The 26271-nt window shown below is 35.3% G+C and overlaps 1 protein-coding gene across 8 annotated transcripts in view; it reads left to right on the top strand.

Annotated features, from left to right (window-relative positions):
• Positions 1-26271, top strand: part of NFAT5 (nuclear factor of activated T cells 5) — a 117571-nt gene that overhangs the window by 23343 nt on the left and 67957 nt on the right. For 4 of the 8 annotated variants that reach the window (XM_019455410.2, XM_019455411.2, XM_019455412.2 and 1 more), the window contains one exon: positions 21808-21933. In XM_019455410.2, the coding sequence (XP_019310955.1) occupies positions 21808-21933 (126 nt within the window). Of the gene's footprint in view, positions 1-21807; positions 21934-26271 lie in introns of those variants that run through there. The other 4 variants (XM_019455415.2, XM_019455417.2, XM_053906605.1 and 1 more) reach the window with 2 other exon arrangements.

Consider the following 26271-nt stretch of genomic DNA (forward strand, 5'->3'; position numbering starts at 1 on the left):
TGAATGTCTAATTTGCTCTAGATATTTTGAGAAAAAGTTGAGTATATATATTTGAAGAAAAATTAATTTTTTTAGGACAAGTCATTCTTTTTGGGTGCTTAAGATATTTTTAGAAAGTTCTCAAAAATTGAAAGCTTATTTTTTTCAAATTACAATAAAATTATACTTTTTAATGCTTATTACACAAAAAGCTAGGCTCTTGTAAAAGTATAAGTCATATAAAGTAGAAAAGGAAAATAATATGTACTCCTATCACACAGAGGTAATCACTGTTTATATTTTGATGTACAATATCTCATTCTGTACTTATCTGTCTGTTCTGTGTGTGTATGGACATTTTATGTTTGTTTTTTCTAAAATAAGATCATATTATGAATTTTGTAACCTCTTTTCTCTTAATATATTTTGAATACCACTCTAGGTTAATAAATGGAGTGTAACTTAGCTTTATTTTTTATTGTGACAACTCTAGACAATATAAAAATATAAAGAATAAAGTAAAACTCACAAAAAATTTCATCTCTCCTAGATAGCCACTATTATATTTTGATACATATACATATTTTTTACATAAGTGAGATTATTTTCGTTAGGTTTTATACAGCTGTAGCGCGCTTCCCTCACTCAAGAATATATTTTCTATGGTCCAGATAGATCTGTGTCTTTATTTTTAATGGCTACATTATATTTCATTATATGGATGTGTCATCCTATGTGTTTTCAGTTTTTTCTATCAAAACTTGGAAGCTATGGTTCAGGAATGTTGAAGATGAGTGGTTAGGATCAATATGATAGAAAAACTCTAAGGACAGCGTAAAGGAATTCTTCAAAACAAAATCTCATGTTTTTCTTAAAGTTGTACCCCATTGGTCTTTTTCTTTTTCATTTTGTACTTTTCCCTGCTAATGCTGCCTTATGTTTAATCTGTTAAAATTAAAATACACACACAGACACTCCTTGAATTTTTAAAAATGTGAAAGTACAAAACAAGGATAAATCGCATGAAAGTGTGTTGTTTCTTGATATAACCACTATTAATATGTTGGTGATTATTCTTTCAGACATCTATGTATGTGTACAAATCTACATATTCATGTATTTCTGCATAAATTGGATTATACAATCATGTTTTCTTATCTGCTTACAGATATTATTAAATAGAGATCTGTTTTGCTATTACTGCAGAATATTCTATAGTTTAAGTAACAGAATATACTTATATCAGCCAATCCTTTGATCATGGGCTATTTTCCTTTTTAACTGTTACAAACATCACTGCAATGAACATAGTAAGTAGTGCATACATTTTTTTTCTGTACTGTTATGGATATTTCCTGTGAATAATAATAGCTCATACTTAATGTAGTATCTTCACTATGGTAAACAGTGTTCTAAGCACCTAAATTTGTCTTTTATTTATAAATTTATTTTGCTGTTAAATTTCAAGGAGAATCCTTCAGACTTGCGTCTTTTAGCTTTATCTAAAGGATTCAGTAACTAAATAAGACTACCTACATGTAATTGAGTAAGACCATACTCAAACCATCCTGTAATATATAGTGTTGTGGTTAAGTGCTTAGGCTTTGGAGCCAGAACAGATCTATATTCAAAAATCCTTGCTCTGCTACTTACTTTGGTTGTAGAACTCCAAACTTCACCTTTCCAGTTTTTTAAATGAAAGGCATTTAAGGCATAAGACCATTTTTTCAATGGGAGGATTTTTTTTTTTTTTAAAGTTTTTTTATTTTTTTATTTTTTTATTTTTGGGACAGAGAGAGACAGAGCATGAACGGGGGAGGGGCAGAGAGAGAGGGAGACACAGAATCGGAAACAGGCTCCAGGCTCCGAGCCATCAGCCCAGAGCCTGACGCGGGGCTCGAACTCACGGACCGCGAGATCGTGACCTGGCTGAAGTCAGACGCTTAACTGACTGCGCCACCCAGGCGCCCCTCAATGGGAGGATTTTTAAACTAAGATGAAATAATAATTATTTCCTTCAGGGTACAACTTAAAATTATTTCCTTTTCTAGGTTAAGGAAAGGTAGAGAAATTTTGGTTATCATCTTTTTACTTTTTTGAGAGAAGGAGACACAGAATCTGAAGCTGGCTCCAGGCTCCGAGCTGTCAGCACAGAGCCCGATGCAGAGCTCGAACTCACAAACCACGAGATCATGACTTGAGCCAAAGTCTGATGCGTAACTGACTGAGCCACCCGGGTGTCCCAGTTATCATCTTTTGTTTAATAAGTGTTCATTAATGGGGCGCCTGGGTGGCTCAGTCGGTTGAGCGTCTGACTTCGGCTCAGGTCATGATCTCACGGTTTGAGTTTGAGCCGCGCATCAGGCTCTGTGCTGACAGCTCTGAGCCTGGAGTTTGCTTTGGATTCTGTGTCTCCCTTTCTCTCTGCCCTTCCCCCACTTCTGCTCTGTCTCTCAAAAATAAATAAACATTTAAAAAAAATAAGTGTTCATTAGTGAAATCTGTGCTATTCTTATAAATCATATTCAAAGAATAGTTAATGCAGGGAAGTGCCCATGATGGATGTTAAATTAAAAAAAAAAAAAAAGAAGATAGAGGGTGCCTCGGTGGCTCAGTCAATTAAGCGACTGGCTCTTGATTTCCTCTCAGGTCATGATCTCACAGTTCATGAGATCAAGTAGGTTCATGAGGTCAAGTATTGGGCTCTGCTGACAGTGCAGAGCCCGCTTGGGATTCTGTCTCTCCCTCTCTTTCTTTGTTCCTCTCCTACTTGTGCATGCACAGCTCTCTCTCAAAATAGATAAATAAACTTAAAAAAAATTAAATAGGGGTGCCTGGGTGGCTCAGTGGGTTAAGTGTCCGACTTCAGCTCAGGTCATGGCCTCACAGTTCTTGAGTTCAAGCCCTGTATCAGTCTCTTTGTTTTCAGCACAGAGCCCACTTTGGATCTTCTGTCCCCCTCTCTGTCTGCCCCTCCCCCCCCAAATTAAAATAAATGTTAAAATTTTTTTAATTAAAAAAATTAGATACAAAGTAATGATCCCAGTTTTATTTTAAAAAATAAGACTAGTAGGAAATAAAATGTTAGGATGATGATCTCTGAGAATTGGGATTTGAAGTGACTTTATTTTCTCTTTTATACTTAAAAAAAATTGTTTTAATGTTTATTTTTGAGAGAGAGACAGAGAGTGAGTGGGGAGGGGCAGAGAGAGAGGGAGACACAGAGTCCAAAGCAGGCTCCAGGCTCTGAGCTGTCAGCACAGAGCCGGACACAGGGCTCAGACTCAGAACCGCAAGATCAGGACCTGAGCTGAAGTCAGATGCTTAACCTAACTGAGCCACCCAGGTGCTCCTTTTCTCTTTTATATTAAAAAAAAAAAGTTTCTGGGGGTGCCTGGGTGGCTCAGTCAGTTGACTGTCCAACTTGTTTAATAGGAAGTGTTTGGGTACCACATCCTTATTTCACCCTCTGGAAGATTAGGTACTTATCAGCCGTTGACTATCGTATGCTGTTTCTTTCTTATTAAATTTGCCTCTGGATAGGGATCAAGAAAATTATAATTTTGATGATCGTTGCAGAAAGTTGAGACCACCATTAAAGTCTTTAAGCCATTGCAAAGTTTCTCAGGAAAGACTTTTGCCGGCTTCTCTCCCATTTCATAAAAAGACCTCAATCACATAACTCCCAAGTGTCGAGATTGAAGACTCGGATGCCAGCAAGACTCAGAGTGTAATGCAAATCAGTGAAATTGGCTGAATGGTACTTACAGTAACTGGAAAGCACACTAAAAGAGGCAGCTCCAGTTTTCCTTATGGGAATATATACTTAATGTTGCCAGATCTTCTGATTTGTCAAGAGGAGCCAGAAATCTAGATTTTTATGTAAAATCCCATTATTAAACGTTGACAGTTAGTTCAAAATGTTTTAGAACACTGTGCAGGCCAAATATATCTGGAGTCCAGATATGTCTTATAGAAGATGCAAGACCTGCAGAAAGAAAAGCTTTGTATTTTTAAGTGAAATTAGAGTTATCTTGGAATGAGCATGAGGTATTCACCTGATTGCCTTGGGAATAAAATAAATAATGCTCATGGAATATGTCAGTAATACTTCTTCATTGCATACCCTTTTGGGAGTAGGAATTATGACTTTTATTATTGTTAGTAACTCCAATTAATACTTCCACTCAGTGGTTCCTGGTAACCTCTCAGTGACTGCATGTAATTTAAGCCAAGTGGCTTCATCCGTAACAGAGTTTATAGGGTTGTGGTAGTGACAATCACAAATTATAACCAGTGTACATGTAAATTTTTGCACATTTTAAGTTGGGAGATTTTAGGTTGGGGGAGCAGCTGCAGTACTGTGTTGTTAATATGTTTTTAGCTCTTGTTTACCCTAACATCTGTGTTTTTAGCCTTACTAGGAAAATAGTAATTATTCCTATATTTTTTACTTTGTTTCTTACCTACAAAGTGAACTAATGTAAGTTGAACTTGACTGTTTTCACTTTTATTTTTTATTTAAAAAGTTTTTGTTTTTAATTTTTTAAGTTTATGTATTTTGAGAGAGAGACAGAGAGAGTGAGCAGGGGAGGGGCAGAGAGAGGTGGGAAAAGAGAGAATACCGACCAGGCTCTGCAGTGTCAGCGTGGAGCCTGATGTGGGGCTCGAACTCATGAACCATGAGATCATGACCTGAGCTGAAGTCGGACACTTAATCAACTGAGCCACCCAGGGCCTCCCCCCCACAATTTTTAAAAAATATTTGTTTATTTTTGAGAGAGAGACAGTGCAAGTGGGAGAGGGGCAAAGAGAGAGGGAGACACGACATCCGAAGCAGTCTCCGCTGTGAGCTATCAGCACAGAGCCTGATGTGGGGCTGGAACTCACGAACTGCGAGATTACACATGGCCTGAGCTTAACTGGACGCTTAACTAGCTGAGCCACCCAGGTGCCCCTCATTTTTGTTTTTTAAAGATGCTGGCCATATCATTAGATATTTCTTTCTTGTGAGTCATTTGTATGAACTTTGAATTCTGTTTCTTGCATGCATCCATCTATCCATTCATTCAGTAAGCATTATCTTGACCTTTTCAAAGATGCTAAGGCCCTGCATAATCTACTCTGCCATACCCACTAACCATATCTCATTGTAGCAAGGGGAATGTCTTGGTTACTGTGTTTTAGTCACACTGTGCACCATTTGGTTACTCAGACATGCCATGTCTTTACCTGCCTAAAGTCTTTTATACATGCTGTTGCCTCAGATGTTTTTCTTCTCTTTCTGCTTTGAGTTGCTGATTCTTTCTTACCCTCAGGAACCACTCAGAGAAGCCTCCCTTAGATAGAAGAACTATCTTCTCTTAAAGTAGTTCTCACATTGTTCTTTCTTACAGATTCCTGCTTGTTTTCTTTTCTTTCTTTCTTTTTTTCTTTCTTTTTTTCTTTCTTTTTTTCTTTCTTTTTTTCTTTCTTTTTTCTTTCTTTTTTTCTTTCTTTCTTTCTTTCTTTCTTTCTTTCTTTCTTTCTTTCTTTCTTTCTTTCTTTCGAGAGAAAGAGTACGAGCAGGGTAGGAGCAGAGAGAGAGGGGGACACAGAATCCGAAGCAGCCTCCAGGCTCTGAGCTATCAGCACAGAGCCCGATGAGGGGCTCAAACTCAGGAACTGAGAGATCATGACCTTAGTCGAAGTCAGAGGCTTAACTGACTGAGCCACCCAGCTGCCCCTGTTTGTTTTCTTCATAGCATTCATTCCACTTTGTATTTAAAAACTAGTTCCTTGTTCCAGAATATTTTCTGTTTCTCTCATTACAGAAAAACTCCTTAAAGACAGGGACCTCTTTTGTCTTACTCAATTTTGTATCTTTGGCTCACAGTAAATTACTTTTGAATTAATTAGTCATCAGCACAATAATCATATGCTTCCATGATGGTGGCCAGTGCTTTCTAGGCATATTGTATACATTATTGCTAGTGCTCATAACTCTATAAGGTAGATAGATATTTCTGCCATATTGTAATTGAGAAAAGTAACTTGCCCAAAGTCACACAGAAAATAAGTGATAAAAATATAATGAGAGCTCAGTTCTCACTGCCTTTGCTCTTTCATTATGACATGCTACCTACCTCTTATTTATTGTAAATAGTATTGGTATGCTAACATAGGGATCATACTGCTTTGTTATAGTGATTGCAGACGTGGTTTTCTCCTTCCTTCCTTATTCCCCCTTCGTGCAAAAAAGATTACAATAATATTTTAAATGCCTACTAATAGTATATCATGATTTTGACTTTCTGATAAAGCCAAATGAAAATTCGTGTATTTTTATTTAATAATAATATTCATACTCTCTTGTATTAGAACACTTATCCCCTGAGTCTTAACCTCTTAATTCTTCTATATGATATAATTAGCCATTTAAACATGATAGGTATGGAAGGATTTCTTACATGCCTCTTAAGCATCTACTTCTATAGCACAGCCATTGGCAAATAGAAATAATTGAATTCTCAGGATGCCTTGATGGCTCAGTCAGTTAGTTGGGTATTGACTCTTGATACCAGCTTGGGTCAGTGATCCCAGGGTTGTGAGATCGAGCCACATGTTGAACTCAGCAGTGAGCATGGAGCCTGCTTGCAGTTCTCTCGCTCCCTCCCTTTCTCTCTCCCTCTTTCCCTCTCTTTCTCCCTCTGCCTTTTTCCCCTGCTCTTGCTTTCTTTCTATAAAATTAAAAAAAAAAAAAAAAGGGGGGGGCCAGCTGGGTGGCTGTCTCAAGTTTTAAGCATCCAACTCTTGATCTTGGCTCAGGTCATGTTCTCATAGTTTGTGAGATCAAGCCCATGTCAGACTCACCATAGGGTTTGCTGGAGATTCTCTTTCTCCTTCATTCTCTGCCCCTCCTCCTCTTGCACATGTGTGCATGCATGTGGCATGTGTACACTCTCTAAAAATACATAAACATTAAAAATAAAATTAAAAATACAATAAAATAATTGACTTATCTTCTACAGCATTTTAAAACCATCCCACTGAAGTCCCTCAACTTTTTACCTCTTCATCTCAAATTTTTGTTTGGGTCTTCTTATTTTCTATTTCTCTCATGTCATTGGAAGAAATGCCCAGTCTTTTCCTAAGATGCCCCCAATCTTCTGGACTTGATTCCATGACATTTACCTCATTTTAATATTTTCCTCTCTTCTTTTTCATTTTCTTTCATGTTTTTGTATTCTTGTAGCAGTAGTTGTCAAACTTTTAAACTATGATTTCCATGGAGGTTCCTCTGTATATGATATAATTTCCAAAAAAATTGTACTTACAAAGGAAAATGAATTCTTTATGGTAGTATAATCCTATAAAAATGCCCTGGAAAATTGTTATTTAGTCATTGTTCTACTGATCTCAACTTCTTCACCATCTAGTTGTTCCTAAACCTTTTGTTAGCATGTAAGCATTTGCTAGGAAATTCAGTTATAATTTCACAATTGTCAAACCTGATGGTGTTTTTTTTTTTTTTTTTAATGTTTATTTTTTGAGAGAGAGTGCATGGGGAGGGGACAGAGAGAGACAGAGAATCCAAAGCAGGCTCTGCGCTGCCAGTGCAAAGCCTAATGTGGGGCTTAAACCCACGAAATGTGAGATCATGACCTGAGCTGAAGTCAGCATCTCAACCAACTGACCCACTCAGGCACCCCCTGATCACACTTTTTAAATTAAATCTCTTCTATATGTCCACTCTTGGATCTTCAAACATTTCCTGATTCCTGGCTGTTTCCCTTATATCATCAAACATACACACAATTTCTTTTTCTGCACAATAAAATTAAATGAAATTGGTCCTGTCTCCTTAAGTAGTTTTTCCTTGTCTTTGGAAGGACTTTATGAAATAGTAGTGTATATTTCTGCTTGCACTGCATTTACTTCCTCACTTATGTTTGGTCTTCAACTCTTTGCCTTCTGGCTTCTCTCCCCATCACTCCCTTGATACTTCTTTGGCATAAGTATCAAGAAATACCTTTTGCCACATCAAATAAATACATTCTTTCAAGTTTTTCCTTACTTGAACTGAATGAGGCATTTTCATTTTTGGCAGTCCATACCAAGACTGTTCCTTTTTTTTTTTTTTTTTTTTTTTGGACGCTGTACTCTTCAGGCTCTCCTCTGACTCTAGCTTCTTGCTTGGCTTCTTATTCTGATCCTTCTGCCTCTTTATTCTTTATATGGTCTGTTAGTAATCTTATGTATTCCCACCGCTTCTATCTTCTTGCTCATTCATACATTCATCAAATGATGCCTGTTGTGCAAGGCACTGTGCTATTGCTGAGATCAGTGTGAACGAAACCGACAGCTATGATGTGAATAGTCTAATAGGAAATACATATAGATTGATTGGCAGTTGTGAAACAGTGTATAAAACATATTCTGTTAAAGGGAATACATAGAATGGATACTTAACCAAGACTGGAGTGGTCAGGAAAAGGTTTTTGGGAAGAAGTAACATTTGAAAGGGCTGTGGGAAGGTCAGTGTTTCAGACAGAAGCAATAGCATTTGCAAAGAAATAAAAGTAAGGGGGTGCTTGACTGAAGGATTGAAAATCATTGTACCTTGAGAGTGTTGAGAGAAAGAGGAGAATGGAAAGGGGTAAGATTGAAGGGTTATAAAATAGGCACTTGTTAGTATTCATTCAACAAATAGTGCTCTGTTGTGTAACTTTATAGCTATACTTACACATATGTATACATTTTTTATTTTTTTTAATTTAAAAAAATCTTTATTTTTGAGAGAGCATGCATACAAGCAGGGGGAGGAGCAGAGAGAGAGAGAGACAGAGGATCTGAAGAAGCAGACAGTGTCAGACTGCACTGACAGTGCAGAGCCCAATGCAGGGGTTTGAACTCACAAACCATGAGATCATGACCTGAGCTGAAGTCAGATGCTCAACCGACTGAGCCACCCAAGTGCTCCTAAAAATAAAATCTTTTAAAAAAGTGTATACTGGGGCACCTGGGTAGCTCAGTCAGTTGAGCCCTGGGTCAGGCTCTGATCTGTGCAGAGCCTGCTTGAGATTCTCTCTTTCCTCTCCCTCTGCCTCTCCCTCTCCCACCACACTAGCACTTTCTCCTCTCTCTCAAAATAAATAAACATTTTTTTTAAATCTTAAAAAAAAAAAGAAGTTAACCACATGGCCAATAAACATATGTAAATGTGCTCAAAAGCATTAGTTATCATATTAAAATCGCAGTGTGATACCACTCCATCTCCACCAGATAGCCTCTAAAAAAATTATGAAAACATTTTTTTATGACTGAGCTTGTGCCATAGCCAGGACTTTTATACATTGATGATGAGAGTGTATATTGATACAACGTCTTGGGAAAACTATTTAGTGCCAACAACTGAAGTTGAGTATACACATACCTTATGACCGAGCAATTTTCTCTAGGTATATATCCAAAGGAAGTACATATACGTGCATGTAAGAATGTCCTTAGCCATATTTTTGGAATAAGTAAAAACTATAAACAACTCAATCATTTAACAGCAGAGTGGATTAATTGTAGACTATTCATACAACAAAATAATATATAGCATTGCAAAAGAATGAACAGCTGTAAGCAACATCAATAACCTGAACAGACAATGCTGAGTAAAAGAAGCTAGGCACAAAAGGATATGTCCTGTATGATTTTTTTTTATTATATAAAGCTCAAAAATAGGCAAAACTATAATTTATGGTGATAGAAGTTAGAAGATTGGTTACTTCTAGGGCTCATACCTGAGAGGAAGCATGAAGGATGCATAATCTGCTGGGTGGTAGTTATGTGTGTGTTCACTTTTTAAAATTATTCAAGCTCAAAACTTAAGTTATGTATACTTTACTATATGTATATGTTATGCTTTAATAAAAAGTCGAAACACTGAAAAAAGTAGTCTCTTCTGAAATTATGATAGTAATAATTACCAATTTTATTTATATAAATAACTTATTTAATTTATGTAAATGATATATGATCAATATATGAATGTTTATAATTTGTGTAAATATTATGTAAATAATATATAAATAATTATACAAAAAGTTAAAATACTGAAAAAAGTAACAATTTATTCTGAAATTAAGATAGTAGTAATTATTTTATTTATATATACTTTACGTTAAAGCACCTTTTCATATATCAATACTATGATTATAAATATAAAAAAGTATTTTGTAAATTTTAAATTGTAATATTACCAGATATAATTTATTTTTGGAACAATTTTCAATTTTCTAGAGCTGTTTATCTGTTTCTGTTTATGGACCACACCATGGCATAAAAGATTGCATAAGCTACCCTTTCATTTGCTGTTGTAAAATGACAACTGAAAATCATTATCAGAATTAATAAAAAGAGGGGCACCTGAGTGGCTCAGTCAGTTGAGTATCCAACTTCGTCTCAGGTCATGATCTCATGGTTCGTGGGTTCGAGTCCCGGGTCAGCTTGGAGCCTGACAGCTTGAAGTGCTGACAGCTTGGAGCCTGGAGCCTGCTTTGGATTCTGTGTCCCCCTCTCTCTCTCTCTCTGCCCCTCCCCCACTCATGCTCTTTCTCTGTCTCAAAAATAAATAAACATTATTAAAAAAAATTTTTTTTAGGGGCGCCTGGGTGGCTCAGTCGGTTAAGCGGCCGACTTCGGCTCAGGTCACTATCTCGCGGTCCGTGAGTTCGAGCCCCGCGTTGGGCTCTGTGCTGACAGCTCAGAGCCTGGAGCCTGTTTCAGATTCTGTGTCTCCCTCTCTCTCTGCCCCTCCCCTGTTCATGCTCTGTCTCTCTCTGTCTCAAAAATAAATAAACGTTAAAAAAAAAAAAAATTTTTTTTTAAAGTATAAAAAGAGAGGCTTTGCTGATCAGTAAAGTCACATCTACTCACTATATCAAAATCAAAAGCTGTTCTTTTTTGGTAAGAAACAAAGTATTTTCATGTTATAACAAATGTTATTTGTAAATAGAGAATAGTCAGGAGGTAAATGATCTGGAAGAATACTCTATGCTGTCAGAATTTTACCCATTGAAAATCTTTGGGTTTTGCCCCTAAGTGGTAATTCTAGATAATATCTCTCAGGTTCAGAATAACAAGAAATGTATTAATTTGCTTCATTATTTTAGGTATTGTTCAAGACTACATGTATCAAATACAAGTATCAAACATCTAAAATTACCTATTGCCATGTGAAATAACAATTGTCATTTAAGTCAAGAATGATAGACAACACTCAGTTCTTCTTTTTGATATGTAAATATAATTGTTTTCTCTTCAAGGTTTAAAATTTAAGTAATCTTGCAAAGGATGGTTCAACTCTTTGTTACTCTTCTTTTTTACCTTTTAGGGGGAAAAATAGCCATACTTAAGGAGGTAATAAACTTATGCCTTAACATTTGAGACTAAATTTCATGCTTTAAAGTAATGGCTCTTTGCCAGAATCAACTGTGGAGCTTTATAATATGCATTCTATGATCCTGCCTACTGTAAACCCTTATTCAATAGGTCTGTGATGGAATCCCAGGGCATCTTCATTCAAGGGAAAAAAAAAAAAAAAACACACCACATATTTCCATAAGCAATTCTGATATTCCTCATTGATTACTACTGTCCTAAATTAAAAGGCAGAAGTAATGAACTTGTTTGTTTATTGCTGCTCATGGTAGACAAATATTTTGCTCTCTAAACAATCAGCTTATGTCTAGAAGTAGGAGGTTTAGGGGCAACTGGGTAGCTCAGTTGGTTAAGTGTCTGACTCTTGATTTCGGCTCAGGTCATGATCTCACAGTTCGTGGAATCAAGTCCTGTGTCGGGTTCTGTGCTGACAGCATGGAACCCGCTTGGAATTCTCCCTCCCTCCCTCTCTCCCTCCCTCCCTCCCTCCCTCCCTCTCTCTCTCTCTCTCTCCCCGCCTCCCTCTCCCTGCCCCCCCCCAAATAAATAAACTTTAAAAAAATTATAAGGTTTGCGTATTCTGTTTGTTGATAATGCTTGTGTAGAGAGGAAAAAGTGAGCATTGTTGATTTATTCAGTATTGGCTTGAGGGAGGAAAAAAAAATCATGTTATATGAATAGAAAAGAAATTTTACAGGAAATCACTTTTTAAAGTGAAAATGAAGATCCTAAAATATGAAAATTTATGTTTGTTCATTAAGAAAATGGTAGTTTAGGTACGCTTGGGTGGCTCATTCTGTTGGGCGGCTGACTCTTGATTTTGGCTCAGGTCGTGATCTGACGGTTCTTGAATTCAAGTCCAGTATCGGGTTCTACACTGACAGTGTGGAGCCTGCTTGGGATTCTGTCTCTCTGTTTCTCTCTCTCAAAAATAAACTTTCTTTTCAATTTAAAAAAAGAAAAAACAGTAGTTTAGGGGTGCCTGGGTGACTCATTTGGTTAATAAGCATCTGATGTTGGCTCAGGTTGTGATCTCATGGTTCATGAAGTGGAGCCCCACATGGGCTCTGCACTGACAGTGCAGAGCCTGCTTGGGATATTCTCTCTCTGTCTCTACCCCTCCTCTACTTATTCTCTCTCTCTTTCAAAATAAATAAATAAACTTAAAAAAAAATGGTAGTTTAAGTGGTAACAGAGTGGAAGATGGAATATGGGGAAATAGGGTATTTGGAGTAGAAAATACTATAGAAAAATGACATTTTTAATTAAAGTAGTGGAACATACTGGTAGTGATAACAAGGAAAATAAGATTTTTGTTTGTTTGGTTTTCCCTCACTGAGACTCTGGGGAATAGAAACAAGAATTAATGTTTTACATTGTTTGGGTAGAATCAGTCATGGTAGATGATTTGCTCATTCATTCATAATATTCATTCATTCATTCTAATTGCATAGACAGGAATGTTGGAGAAAAGATTTATCTTTCAGCAGCTATTCTCCTGTTCAGAAACCAGCTCCATCTAGTCTTGGCTATTGTAATCAAGTCATAACCTAATTGGAATATAATTTCTTCTCTGTAAAAACTGAGGGTTATGCTGAATACTTTCACCAGTTTCTAAAATTCTATGCTTTTTATGTGAATTTTAGGTTAATCTCATAAAAACACATTCATTCCATTCATACCATTCTTGCCTAGCCCTCTTTATATTTATTCTCTCTTTTTTTTTTTTGTACATAACATCTATGTCTTGGTACTGATTCCATTGGTTATTTATGTACTTGCTGTCTACCTCACTGGACTGTAAGCTGTTTGAAAACAGAGACACAGGTCACTTTAGTGTCTGCACCTATGCATACAAAATGGATTACTAGTGACAAAATTAAGTTTTTCTTCTTTTAGAAAATAAACTTTAGGGGCACCTAGGTGGCTAAGTCAGTTAAGTGTCCAATTTCAGCTCAGGTCATGATTTCAGCTCATGGTTCGAGGGTTTGAGCCCTGTGTCGGGCTCTGTGCTGACAGATCAGAGCCTGGACATGCTGCAGATTCTGTGTCTCCCTCTCTCTCTCTGCTCATCACCCACTCATGCTCTGTCTTTCTCTCTCTCAAAAATAAATAAACATTAAAAAAATTTTTTAAAGAAAATTAGCTTTAAAAAAATGTTTACTATATATTTTTGAGAGAGAGTGAGCAGGAGGGGCAGAGAGAGAGGGAGAGAGGAAAATCTCTAGGTACCCCTAGAGAATAAACTTCTGAACTACCTAGTTGTAATGCAGGGTCTGTGCAGTTAGAAATAACACTGATGTTAGGAATTCCATCTATTTTATTTACTAGATTATTGTGCCTGGCACAGAATTGACACTTCAGTTCTGTGTTTAATAAATATATGAATGAATTGGGACACCTGAGTGGCTCAGTTGTTTGGGCTTCCGACTTCAGCTCAGGTCATGATCTCATGGTCTGTTGAGTTTGAGCCCCATGTTGGGCTCTGTGCTCACAGCTCAGAACTTGGAGCCTGCTTTGGATTCTGTGTCTCCCTCTCTCTGCCTCTCCCCCACTCATGTTCTGGCTCTCTCCCTTTCTCTCTCGAAAATAAATAAACAATAAAAAATTTAAAAAATAAATATATAAATGAATGAGCAAATAATCATTTATTAAATGTCTTCAAGTTTCAAAACAATATGGATAGGGGGCGGTGCCTAGGTGGCTTAGTCAGTTAAGCATCTAAGTCTTGATTTTGGCTCAGGTCATGATCTTACAGTTTGTGGGTTGAGCCCTGAGTCGGGCTCTGTGCTGACAGCACACAACAACATCAACAACAACTATGGATAAAATAACATGTTAATTCCACTTATTTCTTTTCAATGATAGATTATTACATACATTGATAAGTGCATGGTTATTTTATCCCTCTTTTTTTTTTTTTTTTTTTTTTTTAATGTTTATTTGAGAGAGAGAGAGCAAGGGAGGGGCAGACAGAGAGGGAGAGAGAAAATCCCAAGCAGGCTCTGTGCTGACAGCAGGGCCCGATCCCAAGAACTGTGAGATCCTGACCTGAACTGAAATCAAGAGTTGGACGCTTAACCCACTGAGCCACCCGGGTGCCCCCAAGGACACGGTTACTTTAGTTACAAAAAAAGTGACTATAAAATATATGGTTATATGATATAGTTAACACTTAAGCAGTGGAAGAGATCTGTATTCATTACTGTTTTCATAAACATCAGCTAAATTTTAAGTGTGTATACATTACAATGTATGGCTCTGATAGCACATACTAGGCTGCAGATAATTTCTTTACCTTGCTTGAACTGTGCACCTGGATATCTCTTCTCTCCCTTCCCCTCCCATTAATGCTTTCCTCACCCTGTTTGGGCTCTGAAACCCCATGCTAGAGACCCCCCCTTCCCCTCATCCCCATAGATGACCCTCCTCACCCAGCTAGGCTTCTGACACCCACCCCCTGGGTCCTTCTCATACTCACATCTTTGACTCTGTCTGAACTCCACAGTTCTTAAAGCTCTATTGAAAAAGTATTCTTATAAGATATTTGAAAATTGTAAATAAACCGTAAATGTTTTACTCAATAATTTATGTCATAGATATGACATTGAATGTCTTATTTTTTCTAGGACAGACTTAAGTAATATCTTTTGAAAATAATATAAGTGAATTTAGAATGTAGATAACTAAAATGGTTAGTTGAATAGTATACTCCATTCTATATTTCATAAGTCTTAAGTTATTTTGAAAATGTGAAGTTTTTAGATGAAAAATAGTACTTAAAAGAAAAAAATATGATGTATTAAAATGATTGTGTCCCTCCCCCGTTCATGCTCTGTCTCTCTCTGTCCCAAAAATAAATAAACATTGAAAAAAAAAAAAATGATTGTGGAATTCAAATTAGTTTCCTTAGGGGCACCTGGGTGGCTCAGTTCGTTAAGCATCCAGCTCTTGGTTTTGGCTCAGGTCATGATCTCACTGTTTTGTGGGTTTAAGCCCACATTGGGCTCTGCGCTGACAGTGCAGAGCCTGCTTGGGATATTCTCTCTCTCCCCCTCTCTCTGCCCCTCCCCCACTCATTCTCATTCTCTCTCTCTCTCTCTCTCAAAACAAATAAATAAACTGAAAAATTTTAAAAACCCAAAAAACAATAATAAAATATAATCAGGAAGAAGTGATGTGATTAAGTAAATATGTGATAGCAAACTATTAATTGACTTAAACTGAGAGGAGAAAAATTTGTTAAAAAAGAGCATCACCTACTAGTTATTCTTGGACTTCATAATCTTTTAGAAACCAAATATCCAGTAGACCTGCAGCCAGTACATTTTTCCAGTGGACATGCCAAGTATGATGACTGTCAAGCCTGAAGTGTTTTTAACAGAATGAATGCTGTGTCTCTTCAATGCAGAACTATGTTGGCACATTGGAGGTGCCAGGCATTTTGTTTTAGAATATCTGACATGAAACCATAGCCTTGGGATTTATCAGCTTATTGAGATAGTTAATAGAGAGATGGAAGAGTGAGGCAATTCTCAAACCATTTGCAAGGACTTTTTGAAAGTTTTTTAACTCTTTCAGGTGCTATAGTAGCTTCATATTTAGAGTGTAAAAAAATAAGTAAAACGATTTTTTAAACAATGTACAGATGTTTATAATTACATTTTTCAGTATAATAGTGTTTGCATCTGATATCAAGGAGCATTCATTATTATATATATATAATGTATTATTATGTAATATATATAATATATTATATATATATATAATATATTATATATATTATGTGTGTTATATCATTAGTTTACTTTTTGTTAAATTTTAAAGCATTCCCAGCAGAAAGTATCCTCCTTTTTGCCACAAATATTTCCATTCATGGCTGCTTGTTTGACAGTTGAACAGAAGCATCTTATTTCCAGAGTCCCCCTTCCCCCCACCTTTTATCATTCATCTGTGCATGGAGTTAAGGTCTGTAGTATTAGTTGTGTACAACTTTTATTTATTTTGTTCCTTACCTTAAAGTAAATAGGGTAGTTTTCAGAAAAGTCATAAAGTAACTGGGCTCTCTGACAAATTCGGCCTTTACTTTCTGACCCAAAAGCAACTGAACATTACATGGTAGCCATCAGGTCAAGAAGGGTGAGGTTGAGGATACAAATTCCAGAAAAGGAATGATAACTTACAGAGTTCTTTTGAGCAGATCATCTTAGAGCAACTCTCTGAGGCTACATACTGTCCATGCATAATCTTAATTTTTATTGTATTTATTGATTTATTATATATTTTAGCAAAAGAACATCTATGAGCCCACCATCCAGCCCTACTTATTTCTGTTCATCCTTTGCCCTGTCCTTTCTCCCCATCAAAGGAAACCATCGTTCATCATTCCTTTCTTTTGTTCTATCACATATGCTTTTTATTTTTTACTGTTGCACAATCTTCATATTCTTTATTGGTACAACCTACCTCAGGATTGTTTTGAAATTAAGTTAAGAAATGTATATAATAAGCTTTGCACAGTGCCTGACCCATCCCCAAATGGCACTTGTGTTATTAATGTTCTTTTGTGGAGAGAGAACAAGAAAAGCATGCCTTTTCTCAGCTCTTTCCTATGTTTTATCTTCCTGAACCCTTCCAGGAAAAAGTGAGAAAGTATGAGGGTTTGAAGTCTTTTCACCTTTTGATGGGACTGAGCAATTTACAGAATGAAGCAGTAGAGAATGGGATTTGGACTATCCCCGGTTAGGGAACTGAGTTCCCAACTGAGAAAAATAAATAAATAAACTGCACTATTAAGTTTCCCATTTTTCCCTTCTCTTTCACACTGCTTTGTGCCCTTGGGATAGGATTTCTGTCTACTTTGAGTTTGATGCAGTATAGTGAAACTCCTCATAGCCAGTGTTGAAGAATAAAAGACCGAATTGACCTAGAAAATAATCAGTGACATAAATGGATCAGTTAGAGTTTACTGAATGATCAAGCAAACAAACCCCCCACCCAGCCCATTTTTACACTGTTCACCTTCCCACCCAACATTGGGAAGCCTTGGTTTGTTTTCAATATCTGAAAATAATTTCAGTCCTCCATTTCTTCCTTCCCCCTGATGGCCCTATGATCTGCAATATTGCACCAACTCAAGACAAATTCTTGATCTTCTGAGCTTTTTTTCCAATTTCTGCCTAATTTCCTTTTTTCATACACTCATGTTAATAATTTCTATTAACAGAGTTATTTATTGTATCACATCTGTCCTAATTCTACTACATGGATATTTAAGCAATGCACTTACCGGGGATTTTGGTCAACTAAAATTCATAATGTACCATTAAGTGAGTTGGTTAAACATTACTGCATAATTAGCAGCATTCATAGGAAAAATAGGTAAGACAACAGTCACCTCAAGCCTGGCTGGCCAGGGAAAGAGTTCCTTAGACAACAGGGGTACCTGGCTGGCTTAGTTGATAGAACATACTACTCTTGATATCAGCATCATGAGTTCAAGCCCCACGTTGGGTGTAGAGCTTACTTAAAATAAAATAAAAAATAACAGTAAAAAAAAGAGGGGTGCCTGGGTGGCTCAGGTGGGTAGGCATCCAACTCTTGATTTCTGCGCTGGTCATGATCTCACGGTTGCTGAGTTTGAGCCCTGCATCAGGCTCTGTCCTGGCAGCACAGTGCCTGACTGGGATTCTCTCTCTCTCTTCTCTCTCTCTCTCTCTCTCTCCCCCTCCCCTGCTCATGCTCTGTTTCTCAAAGTAAAGAAGTAAAACATTCAAGAAAAAAAGTAAAATTATTTCTCAATTAAAAAAAAAGAGAAAGTGCCTTTAAGTAAAAAGAGCAGTTTTTACCAACTGTTACATTAATCCTAACTAAATTTCACTTTATTCCTTTGGGCAGGTTTTCCTGCCTTGCATGATCTGTGATGCATTATGACACACAAAATATCCCTCTTAAGCCTGTGTCATTCATAAATTTGTTATCTTTGCTTAGGCTGTTGATGTAGTAGCCACCTCCCTCCAGGTGAACCTGTACATTTTTGGGTACTTTTGCTTAGAGTCATCTGTTTATTAAGTCTCCATTTCTTCATCTCGGTCATGAGAACTTGATAATATTTCCTTAAGATATTTTACTGAATTTAGGATAACTATACCTGTAGCATTTTCCTGATCCTCCAAAAGAAGACCCTTAAAAAGCAAATTAGATTAGCATTCAGCTTGGCCTTCATGATTTCACTTTTTACAAATAGAAGCTGTGTGAAGAGATATTTTTATCCATAAGGTTTATTAGGAACAGTGAGAGACATAGCTTGCTCTTATACAGTTTTCACTTGTACTTGTTCTATTCTTCTTTCTCTTTTTTTTTGAAAATAGCTTTACTGATGAATAATTTACATATCATGAAATTCACCCATTTAGAGTGTACAAGATTCAATAGTGGTTAGTTGTTTTTTTTTTTAATTTTTTAAAAAAAGTATTTATTTCTTTTGAGGGAGAGAAAGAGAGAGAGAGAGAGAGAACCATGCATAGGGGAGGGGCAGACAGAGAAGGAGAGAGAGAATCCCAAGCAGACTCCATGCTGTCAGTGCAGAGCCCACTGTGGGGCTCGAACTCACAAACTGTGAGATCGCTACCTGAGCTGAAACCAAGAGTCAGATGCTTAACTGACTGAGCCACCCAGGTGCCCCACCATAATCCAAATTTAGAACATTTTTACCATCCTAAAAAGAAAACTTGTGACCATTCTCTCTTTCTCTTAAAAAAAAAATATCTAGAAGTAATTTTATTTTGTTTTCTAAGGAAGTCTTTCCTCAGGAAACTGCCTTTCCATCATGGATTTCCTATTCTCTTTCTTCATATTCTGTGTTTGTAAACCTAGAATTTCATTCCTTTCTTATCTAATTTAAAAGATAACACAAGAAAAATAGATGCGACCTCTTAACATGAGGTAGTTAGCACCAACTTAGGGCTATTTTTCATGGATTGTCAAGAATTCTTTCATTGGGCAATGGATACTGTAAAACTGTAATTTGGATTGAATTTAGGAGCAAATGACAATAGCATTAACAGCATGATTCATAATATTTTAATATTATAAATCTTTTAATATTTTTATGTCTTATGGGAAGCAGATTTAAAAGTAAGGCCATTGTATGTGGTTGGGTTGTACATTCATAGCTTGGAGGGAATTTCTTCAAGATAATGGGGTAAAGGAAAAGTTTAAATGAGGATTTAAGTCTTAGGTTGTTTGGAGTAGCAGAGCCAACCCAGTTATGTCTGAAATCATAGCCTGTGATGGTAATGACCGTATTAACTGCTTCTTCCCTTAGGTAGACATGATAAAACTTCTGACTTCTTTAATTGCCAAACACTTGTGTCAGTTAATCAGAAAATACCTTTGTTGAAGGGATGAGTCCATACTTCCCACACCTTCCATTTGTCCTTGCATGTTACTTTGTTTGTTTTGGGGGCTAGGTTGTGGGGAGGGCTAAGATATAGTAAGTTCTATAATTAGTTACTTTCCTGTGTGTTTTTATTAACATTGCTTTTATACCTCTAATATAGATTCAACTTTATACACTTCTTTGGGAAGGGTAGTGTGTCTCATTCCACACGAGTTTGTTTTGTTTTGATTGATTTATTTTAATAATTAGAGAAGTGGAGAAATAGTTCCAACTAGTGAAGTACTGGTGATGGGGCTATTAGTAGGACAGTTTTTTTTTTCTTGATGTAAATATATTTTGGTAGATCTTTCTCTTTTCATCTAAATTCTTTTTATTTTCATATTGCTTTTAGTTTGAACAAAAAAACAAAAAAGGACTTGAGTATGCTTCTCTTTTAAGTATAAGGAACTGTCGTTTTCAACATGGATTTAGAAATAATTGTTTTAAAATCTATATCTGATGATAGTGCCATTTTTGTTTTACTTAGGTTCTCCCTGCTCTCCTCCCTATGTTATTTGAAAGATATGAATTATTTACTTAAGGCTTTTAGCAGCATTGTAACAAACAGAAAAATTTGAGTCAAGGCATATTATGTTCAGGCAAATACTGAATTTGCCAGATGTTTTAAAGATGAAAGTTTCAAGAGTTAGGTAATAGAGTTTTTCAAAAGAAAATTTTCAAGTTGACTCTTTACTATGAACAAAGATAACATTTAATAGTAAATCTTCTAATTTTAGCTTTCCTTCACAACATTCTTCCTGATCCCTATCCACGTCAAAATTAGGGCACATACTTCAAAGATTAATTAATTGGAAGGATCAAAGTATTCATGCATTCAGTGATCACTTAACTGAAAGTATTGTTTGTTATCAAGGATAAAATGTCCATGGCGCTACCTTTGTTTTTTAATCACTCATGAAAATAAATTAATAATCTTTTTTATTTGTCAGAATGTTGGGTTTCTTGGAATACTAGGCAAGTCTCTTAAGTCCTGTTTCTCAGTTCTTTTGAAAATGGGCATATGATTCCAATTGGTCTTTTGAAATTCCTTCCAACATTGATTCTATTACCTTTACAGGATATTTTGAGACTTATTTGTGCCCAAAACCATACAATAGTAACTATAAAAGAATATATATTTTTTAAGTTTTTATTTATTTATTTTGAGAGAGACACAGAGAGTGTGAGCAGGGGACGGGCAGAGAGAGAGAGAGAGAGGGAGAATCCCAAGCAGGCTCCATGCTGTCAGGGCAGAGCCCAATGTGGGGCTCAAACTCATGAAACTATAAAAGAATTTTTTTAATAGTAGATATAAATGTAATTTTATAGACAATGATTATAAAATACATCAAAAAGATATGGATTCTTTAGTCTGGGATATAAAACTAATCATAGTCTAATTTAGGCATTTACGGTTTCTGATTTAAGAGTATCCTATTCTTGTGCCTTTCTGGAGTATAAATACAGAATAGAAATGACATTATTTCCTTGAGCTCTGACATTCCTTGTTTAGCTTGTTTTGGGAGACAAAAATGCATTTTGAGAGTGAATTAAAATATTTGCTAAAAGGTGCTAAGAAGAACAAGAGTAGACTAATGGTCTCACTGGTGAAGCCAATTTAAAGCTAATTATGAGTATGCTAAGTTACAGTCTTATTACAAAGGAAGATAATGGACCATTTTGGGTTATTTGATATTTCTTATATTTTGTCTAATTTTGTCCAATTCTAAAATTTAATAAGTGTGGAGACCATCTTAAACATAAGGGATAAAGCCAAGAAGAAAACAGGGGACCGAACTAATGGAAAATTCATGCTTCAGTTCAGTAAAATTACATAATAAAAGAAAAATATTTGCTAATCTTTATGACAGTAATTATATGGATTTGTGTGTGTTCTCCTTATTAATTAATTTCATGCTCATTTGTTACGTTATTGACTTATACTCTTTTAAATTTTTTTCTCCTTCCCCCTACAGAATCTGTCTATGATCTTCTCCCAAAGGAGTTACAGTTACCTCCATCTAGAGAAACATCTGTAGCATCAATGAGTCAGACAAGTGGTGGTGAGGCAGGCTCGCCTCCTCCAGCTGTAGTTGCTGCTGGTATGCATTTCATTTTACTTCATTAAAGAAAAGTAGTGTATTATCTGGCCAACATGAACAGTGCTGGCAAAGTCCATATCAAAAAGAGTGTGATTTGAGGGTTTGTTTTAGGAGGTTTTAAAACATATACTTTTAACCTTAAAATATTTCAATATGCATTTCTTGATATAATTCTTCTTAAAATTTCACATTGGCACATCTGTTAGTGCCATTTCCTTTCTAGGAGCTTATCTTCAGCTATGGAAACAAATTTGAGGCTCTTTTGTTGACTGCTCATAAAAAGGTTACATACCAAGCTATGGATAGAAAATTACATTTGAGTCTCTACTTTAAACAATTATTTTTAAAAATTTGCTGAAAGGGAAAAATATTTGATTTTGTGTAACCTGAAAAAGGACTCTAGCACTCAAGTCTCTTTTCTGTTTGTAGCATGTTACTACAATCTTTTCCCTACATTTAAAAACATGTGACTTAAGACTTCTTTTAAATTCAGTTGAAAGTAATGGGAAATTTGAATGTAATTTTTATTGTAAAGGTATTTTGATATATCAGTGAAAAAGTATAGAAAGTAATGTTTGAAATTTATCAAGTTTATTTTTACTCAGCTCTCAAATCATACACTTTATAATTATATAAAATTGGTTCAATTTTTTATTGAACCAGAATAAAAGATTGACAGATAAGGTAATAGAAAAAGTCTTGATTATTGATAAATTAATGAGTGCTTACAATAATACTAGATTGCCCAACTGTAATTCTTTTTTTAGTTGGGTTTTATAGATTGCAAAATGTATTTGGTTTTTTAAAACAAAGGAAAATATACATATATATATATTCTCTGAAGTTGTATCTATTGCTCTAAATAGAGGTTTCTTATCCAATGATACCTCTCATCTTTTAAAATGGTACTTAACATCCATCGCACCATTGTTTTCAGTAAATTCATTTCATTTCAAAAAGAATGGTGAAGTGAGAGGTGATTTAAATGAGGATTTGGTACTATAATAGGACTTCATATATTTTTCTTGTATGGATTAACCAGTGTATCATTAATCTTGTGTACCAGTCTTTTCCCTGAGCTGTATATGGCAGTATGCAGCCTTTCTGGCTGAGGGCAGGAAAACTTTAAACATAGCAAGGAAACTTATCAGCCCTGCTCACTGTTCATGTGTTGCCAGACATTTTCTAACAGATTCTGTGGATTTAATTGTGAACTTTTTAACAATCAAATTGGTAAGATGACCTGGTTTTACATTATATGCACTGGGTTCTGGAATATATTTTTCTGGAATTTAAAATTTTAAATATTGCTTAAAATTGTATCAGATGATAAAATATGAAAAAAGGTTGTAATGAAATATTTCACTTTAAATCCACAAGTAGAAATTGACTAACTGATTTCTTTTATATCGTTTGAGATTGTTTTTTATAGACTTGTTGAATCTATATAGAACTAAAAGTCTGTTTCTTCTGTGCTTTTTAACATCTGTTGACAGTAGATCCAGTTCCTTTTAAAAGCTGAAAAAATGTCAGTTAGGTTTGGAAAAGAACACTTCCTTTTAAATAATGCCAAACTCAGTTTCAAATTGTTATATATAAATATTGAAAATTCTTGAATTTGAATCACTAATAGAATGTTGATCCTCCCTCCCTCCATATATTTCAGAAAATCCTATCCACATAAATTAAATTGAAAGATATGAGTTGAAAAATCATAAAAATAAGAGAATTAACCGAAGGACGTATTCTGAAGTAATAAATTCTTGCTAGATTGAGAAGTTATTCACATTATAAAGATGATGAAGAGAGTAAGGGGGTGACATTGACAGTTGTCTTATATTCACATACAGAAAGTTTCTGTGGTCTACAACCAAGTCATTTGTAACTTTTTTTTATATAACTTTAGTAACCAATATAATATTATTCTAGGATTCTGTCTTATTGGTAAAATAGTTTTTGTCATATAACATTATAGGTAAGAGAGTTTACATTACAGAGTAATTATTGTAGGGAAATTAGTTAGTGTATATCATTATAGAGTTGCTTTTTTATTTAACATATTAATATATTTAGTGACATAACTGTCAAAGAGAAGGATTTGGAGTAAATTACCAGTTACTCAGTGTTTCCTGACCAAAAGACTTGACATTTAGGGAAAGGCACATTAATTTAGACTTCTGTGGGTTTTTTTTTTAAATCTATACATTTGCTGTTTAAATATGAAATGCATAAAAATGATGACTCTTGATGTAGTTAATTCTTCAGAGTTTTGAAGGAGCCGGATTGGCTGCTATCAGGTATGAGGGCCTGGTGGGAACAGACTTCTAGTTCTGCCATAAAGGTTTGTGTTTCACAAGTTCTAAATCAATTTAAATTTTAAAATTTAGAGGCTGGGCATGTAGGTGTTCATGTACTTTTTTTTATTACTTAATTATTAAAAATGTGTTTCTCAGATTCGCCAATCTAGATTTTTTTCCCTTTACATATTACTGAGGGAATGAGTAAACATGGTGCTGCTAATCCACAATCCAGAATATTGGGTAAAAAAGTATCTCTTAAAATTTTTCTGCTTGTATACTATTCACACTTTTACATACTCCCATCAGTAAATTCTTTTTATCTGGTAAGTTTCAGAGTTGGGGCTGGGAGAAAGAGAGATTACTTCTACACCACTCCTCTCCTCTCCATGGGCCAAGTGTCAGAATCTGGGAGGTGTAGTTGAGAGTCGCCAGTCTTCAAATTGTACTCCTCATTTTTTAAAGACCTCTGCTTTTGTCCCACTAGAACGGTAGTTGAGAGTTCAAGGTTCAATATGTGAATGAATAAGTTTTAGAAATACAGACCTTCTGAACATTAGTATAAGTTCTTAGTAGTTAAGATGGGCCATTTTCCTAACACAAAAAAAGTTATCCAAATGAATTAATGGCATTTTTGGCAAAATAAGGAGTTGCTCAAGAAATGCAAATTGTGAAAGGATTCTTTTTGTTATTTGGGTTTTTTTTGTGGGGTGAGGGGAATCCTATAGTATAGGTTATAAAGAACTAAAATGCAAGTATTATTTTAGAAAACTAAAACAGTGACACCAGAGTTGAGGGAGTTTTTGCAAAAAGATATGGCAGGCAATTTTCTTAAATAACAGCTTTATTGATATATAACTCATATACCAATCAAGTATTTTTTTAACCTACTTACATGTTTATAATTTTTAATCCTTAGATTTACTTAATTAAAATAGGAAGTCTTTCACAGAAGTGAACAATAAACTTTAATCTTCATTTTAAGAAATCAGATTGTTTTCTTTTTCTATCCTAGACTGTTTTTCTTCATTTTGGTATATGGCATTATGTTTATTAGTTTATATCAAAATAAGATTTTGCTAAGTAACTGTTTAAGGTTTCTTTATAATTTTTATTCTAATTCATGAGATAAACAATGAATAATTAATCAAACCATAGGTTTTATAATTCAGCCAGAGAATCTTAAGAATAATTGGTGATTCTTTTGTTATTTGTTTTTGTAAAATTGTTACTTTCAGTAATTATATATTAATACTTCTAGAAGTAATACAGTCTTAAGACACTTTTTAGCATGTGTAGGTATACCAGCAGATTAGGCATGTAAATTGAAATGTCTGTTGACTATCTCTACTAGTTAGCGGACTACAGGTTTTTAAAAAGGCTGTAATTTTAGTTAATAACTTTACGTGAAGTGATACATCTAATAAACTTTTCTGTTGGAAGAGAGAGACTTATTAAATAGTGCTTTGAATTTTGTGCTGTAGCAGTTAATAAATCACAAGTATCTAACAGGTATTTGCTATACTGAAAGAACCTAATTGAGTGCTATTTATATTAGAGGAGAGGACACGAGAGAGCTAAATGAATGTCCTGTAATCAAAGAAGGACAACCATGTTTCAATTTGTTTCAGACATCTTAATCACCTAATAAAATCATAGGAATTTCTAAACCATCGATAACAACAGACTGTATAAAAAAATGAATTAAAGAAACTGTAAGTTACCATTTTTGAGTTCCTACTATGTAAGAGGAATTGTGCTAGACAATTTGCATCATCATCATATCTCATTGCTTCCAGGCACAAGCTACCTCTCTTCTTTCCTGCTGGGGTCTAAGTTCTTTTCTTCTTGCTACTGCACTTCAGAGAATTGTGTGCTGTTATTTCACTTAAGGAAACTGTAGTTCCTGGACTAAGCAGTGTGTAGGATATTGAATTGGAAAAGCCATACTCCCCTTTAACTCTGCAAGTTTCAAGACCTACAAAATGGGAATATGGGGGTGCCCGGATAGCTCAGTCACTTGAGCATCTGACTCTTGATT

The sequence above is a fragment of the Panthera pardus genome, unplaced genomic scaffold, assembly GCF_024362965.1.
Source record: "Panthera pardus isolate Hobbes unplaced genomic scaffold, ASM2436296v1 HiC_scaffold_19, whole genome shotgun sequence".
Lineage (NCBI taxonomy): Eukaryota > Metazoa > Chordata > Mammalia > Carnivora > Felidae > Panthera > Panthera pardus.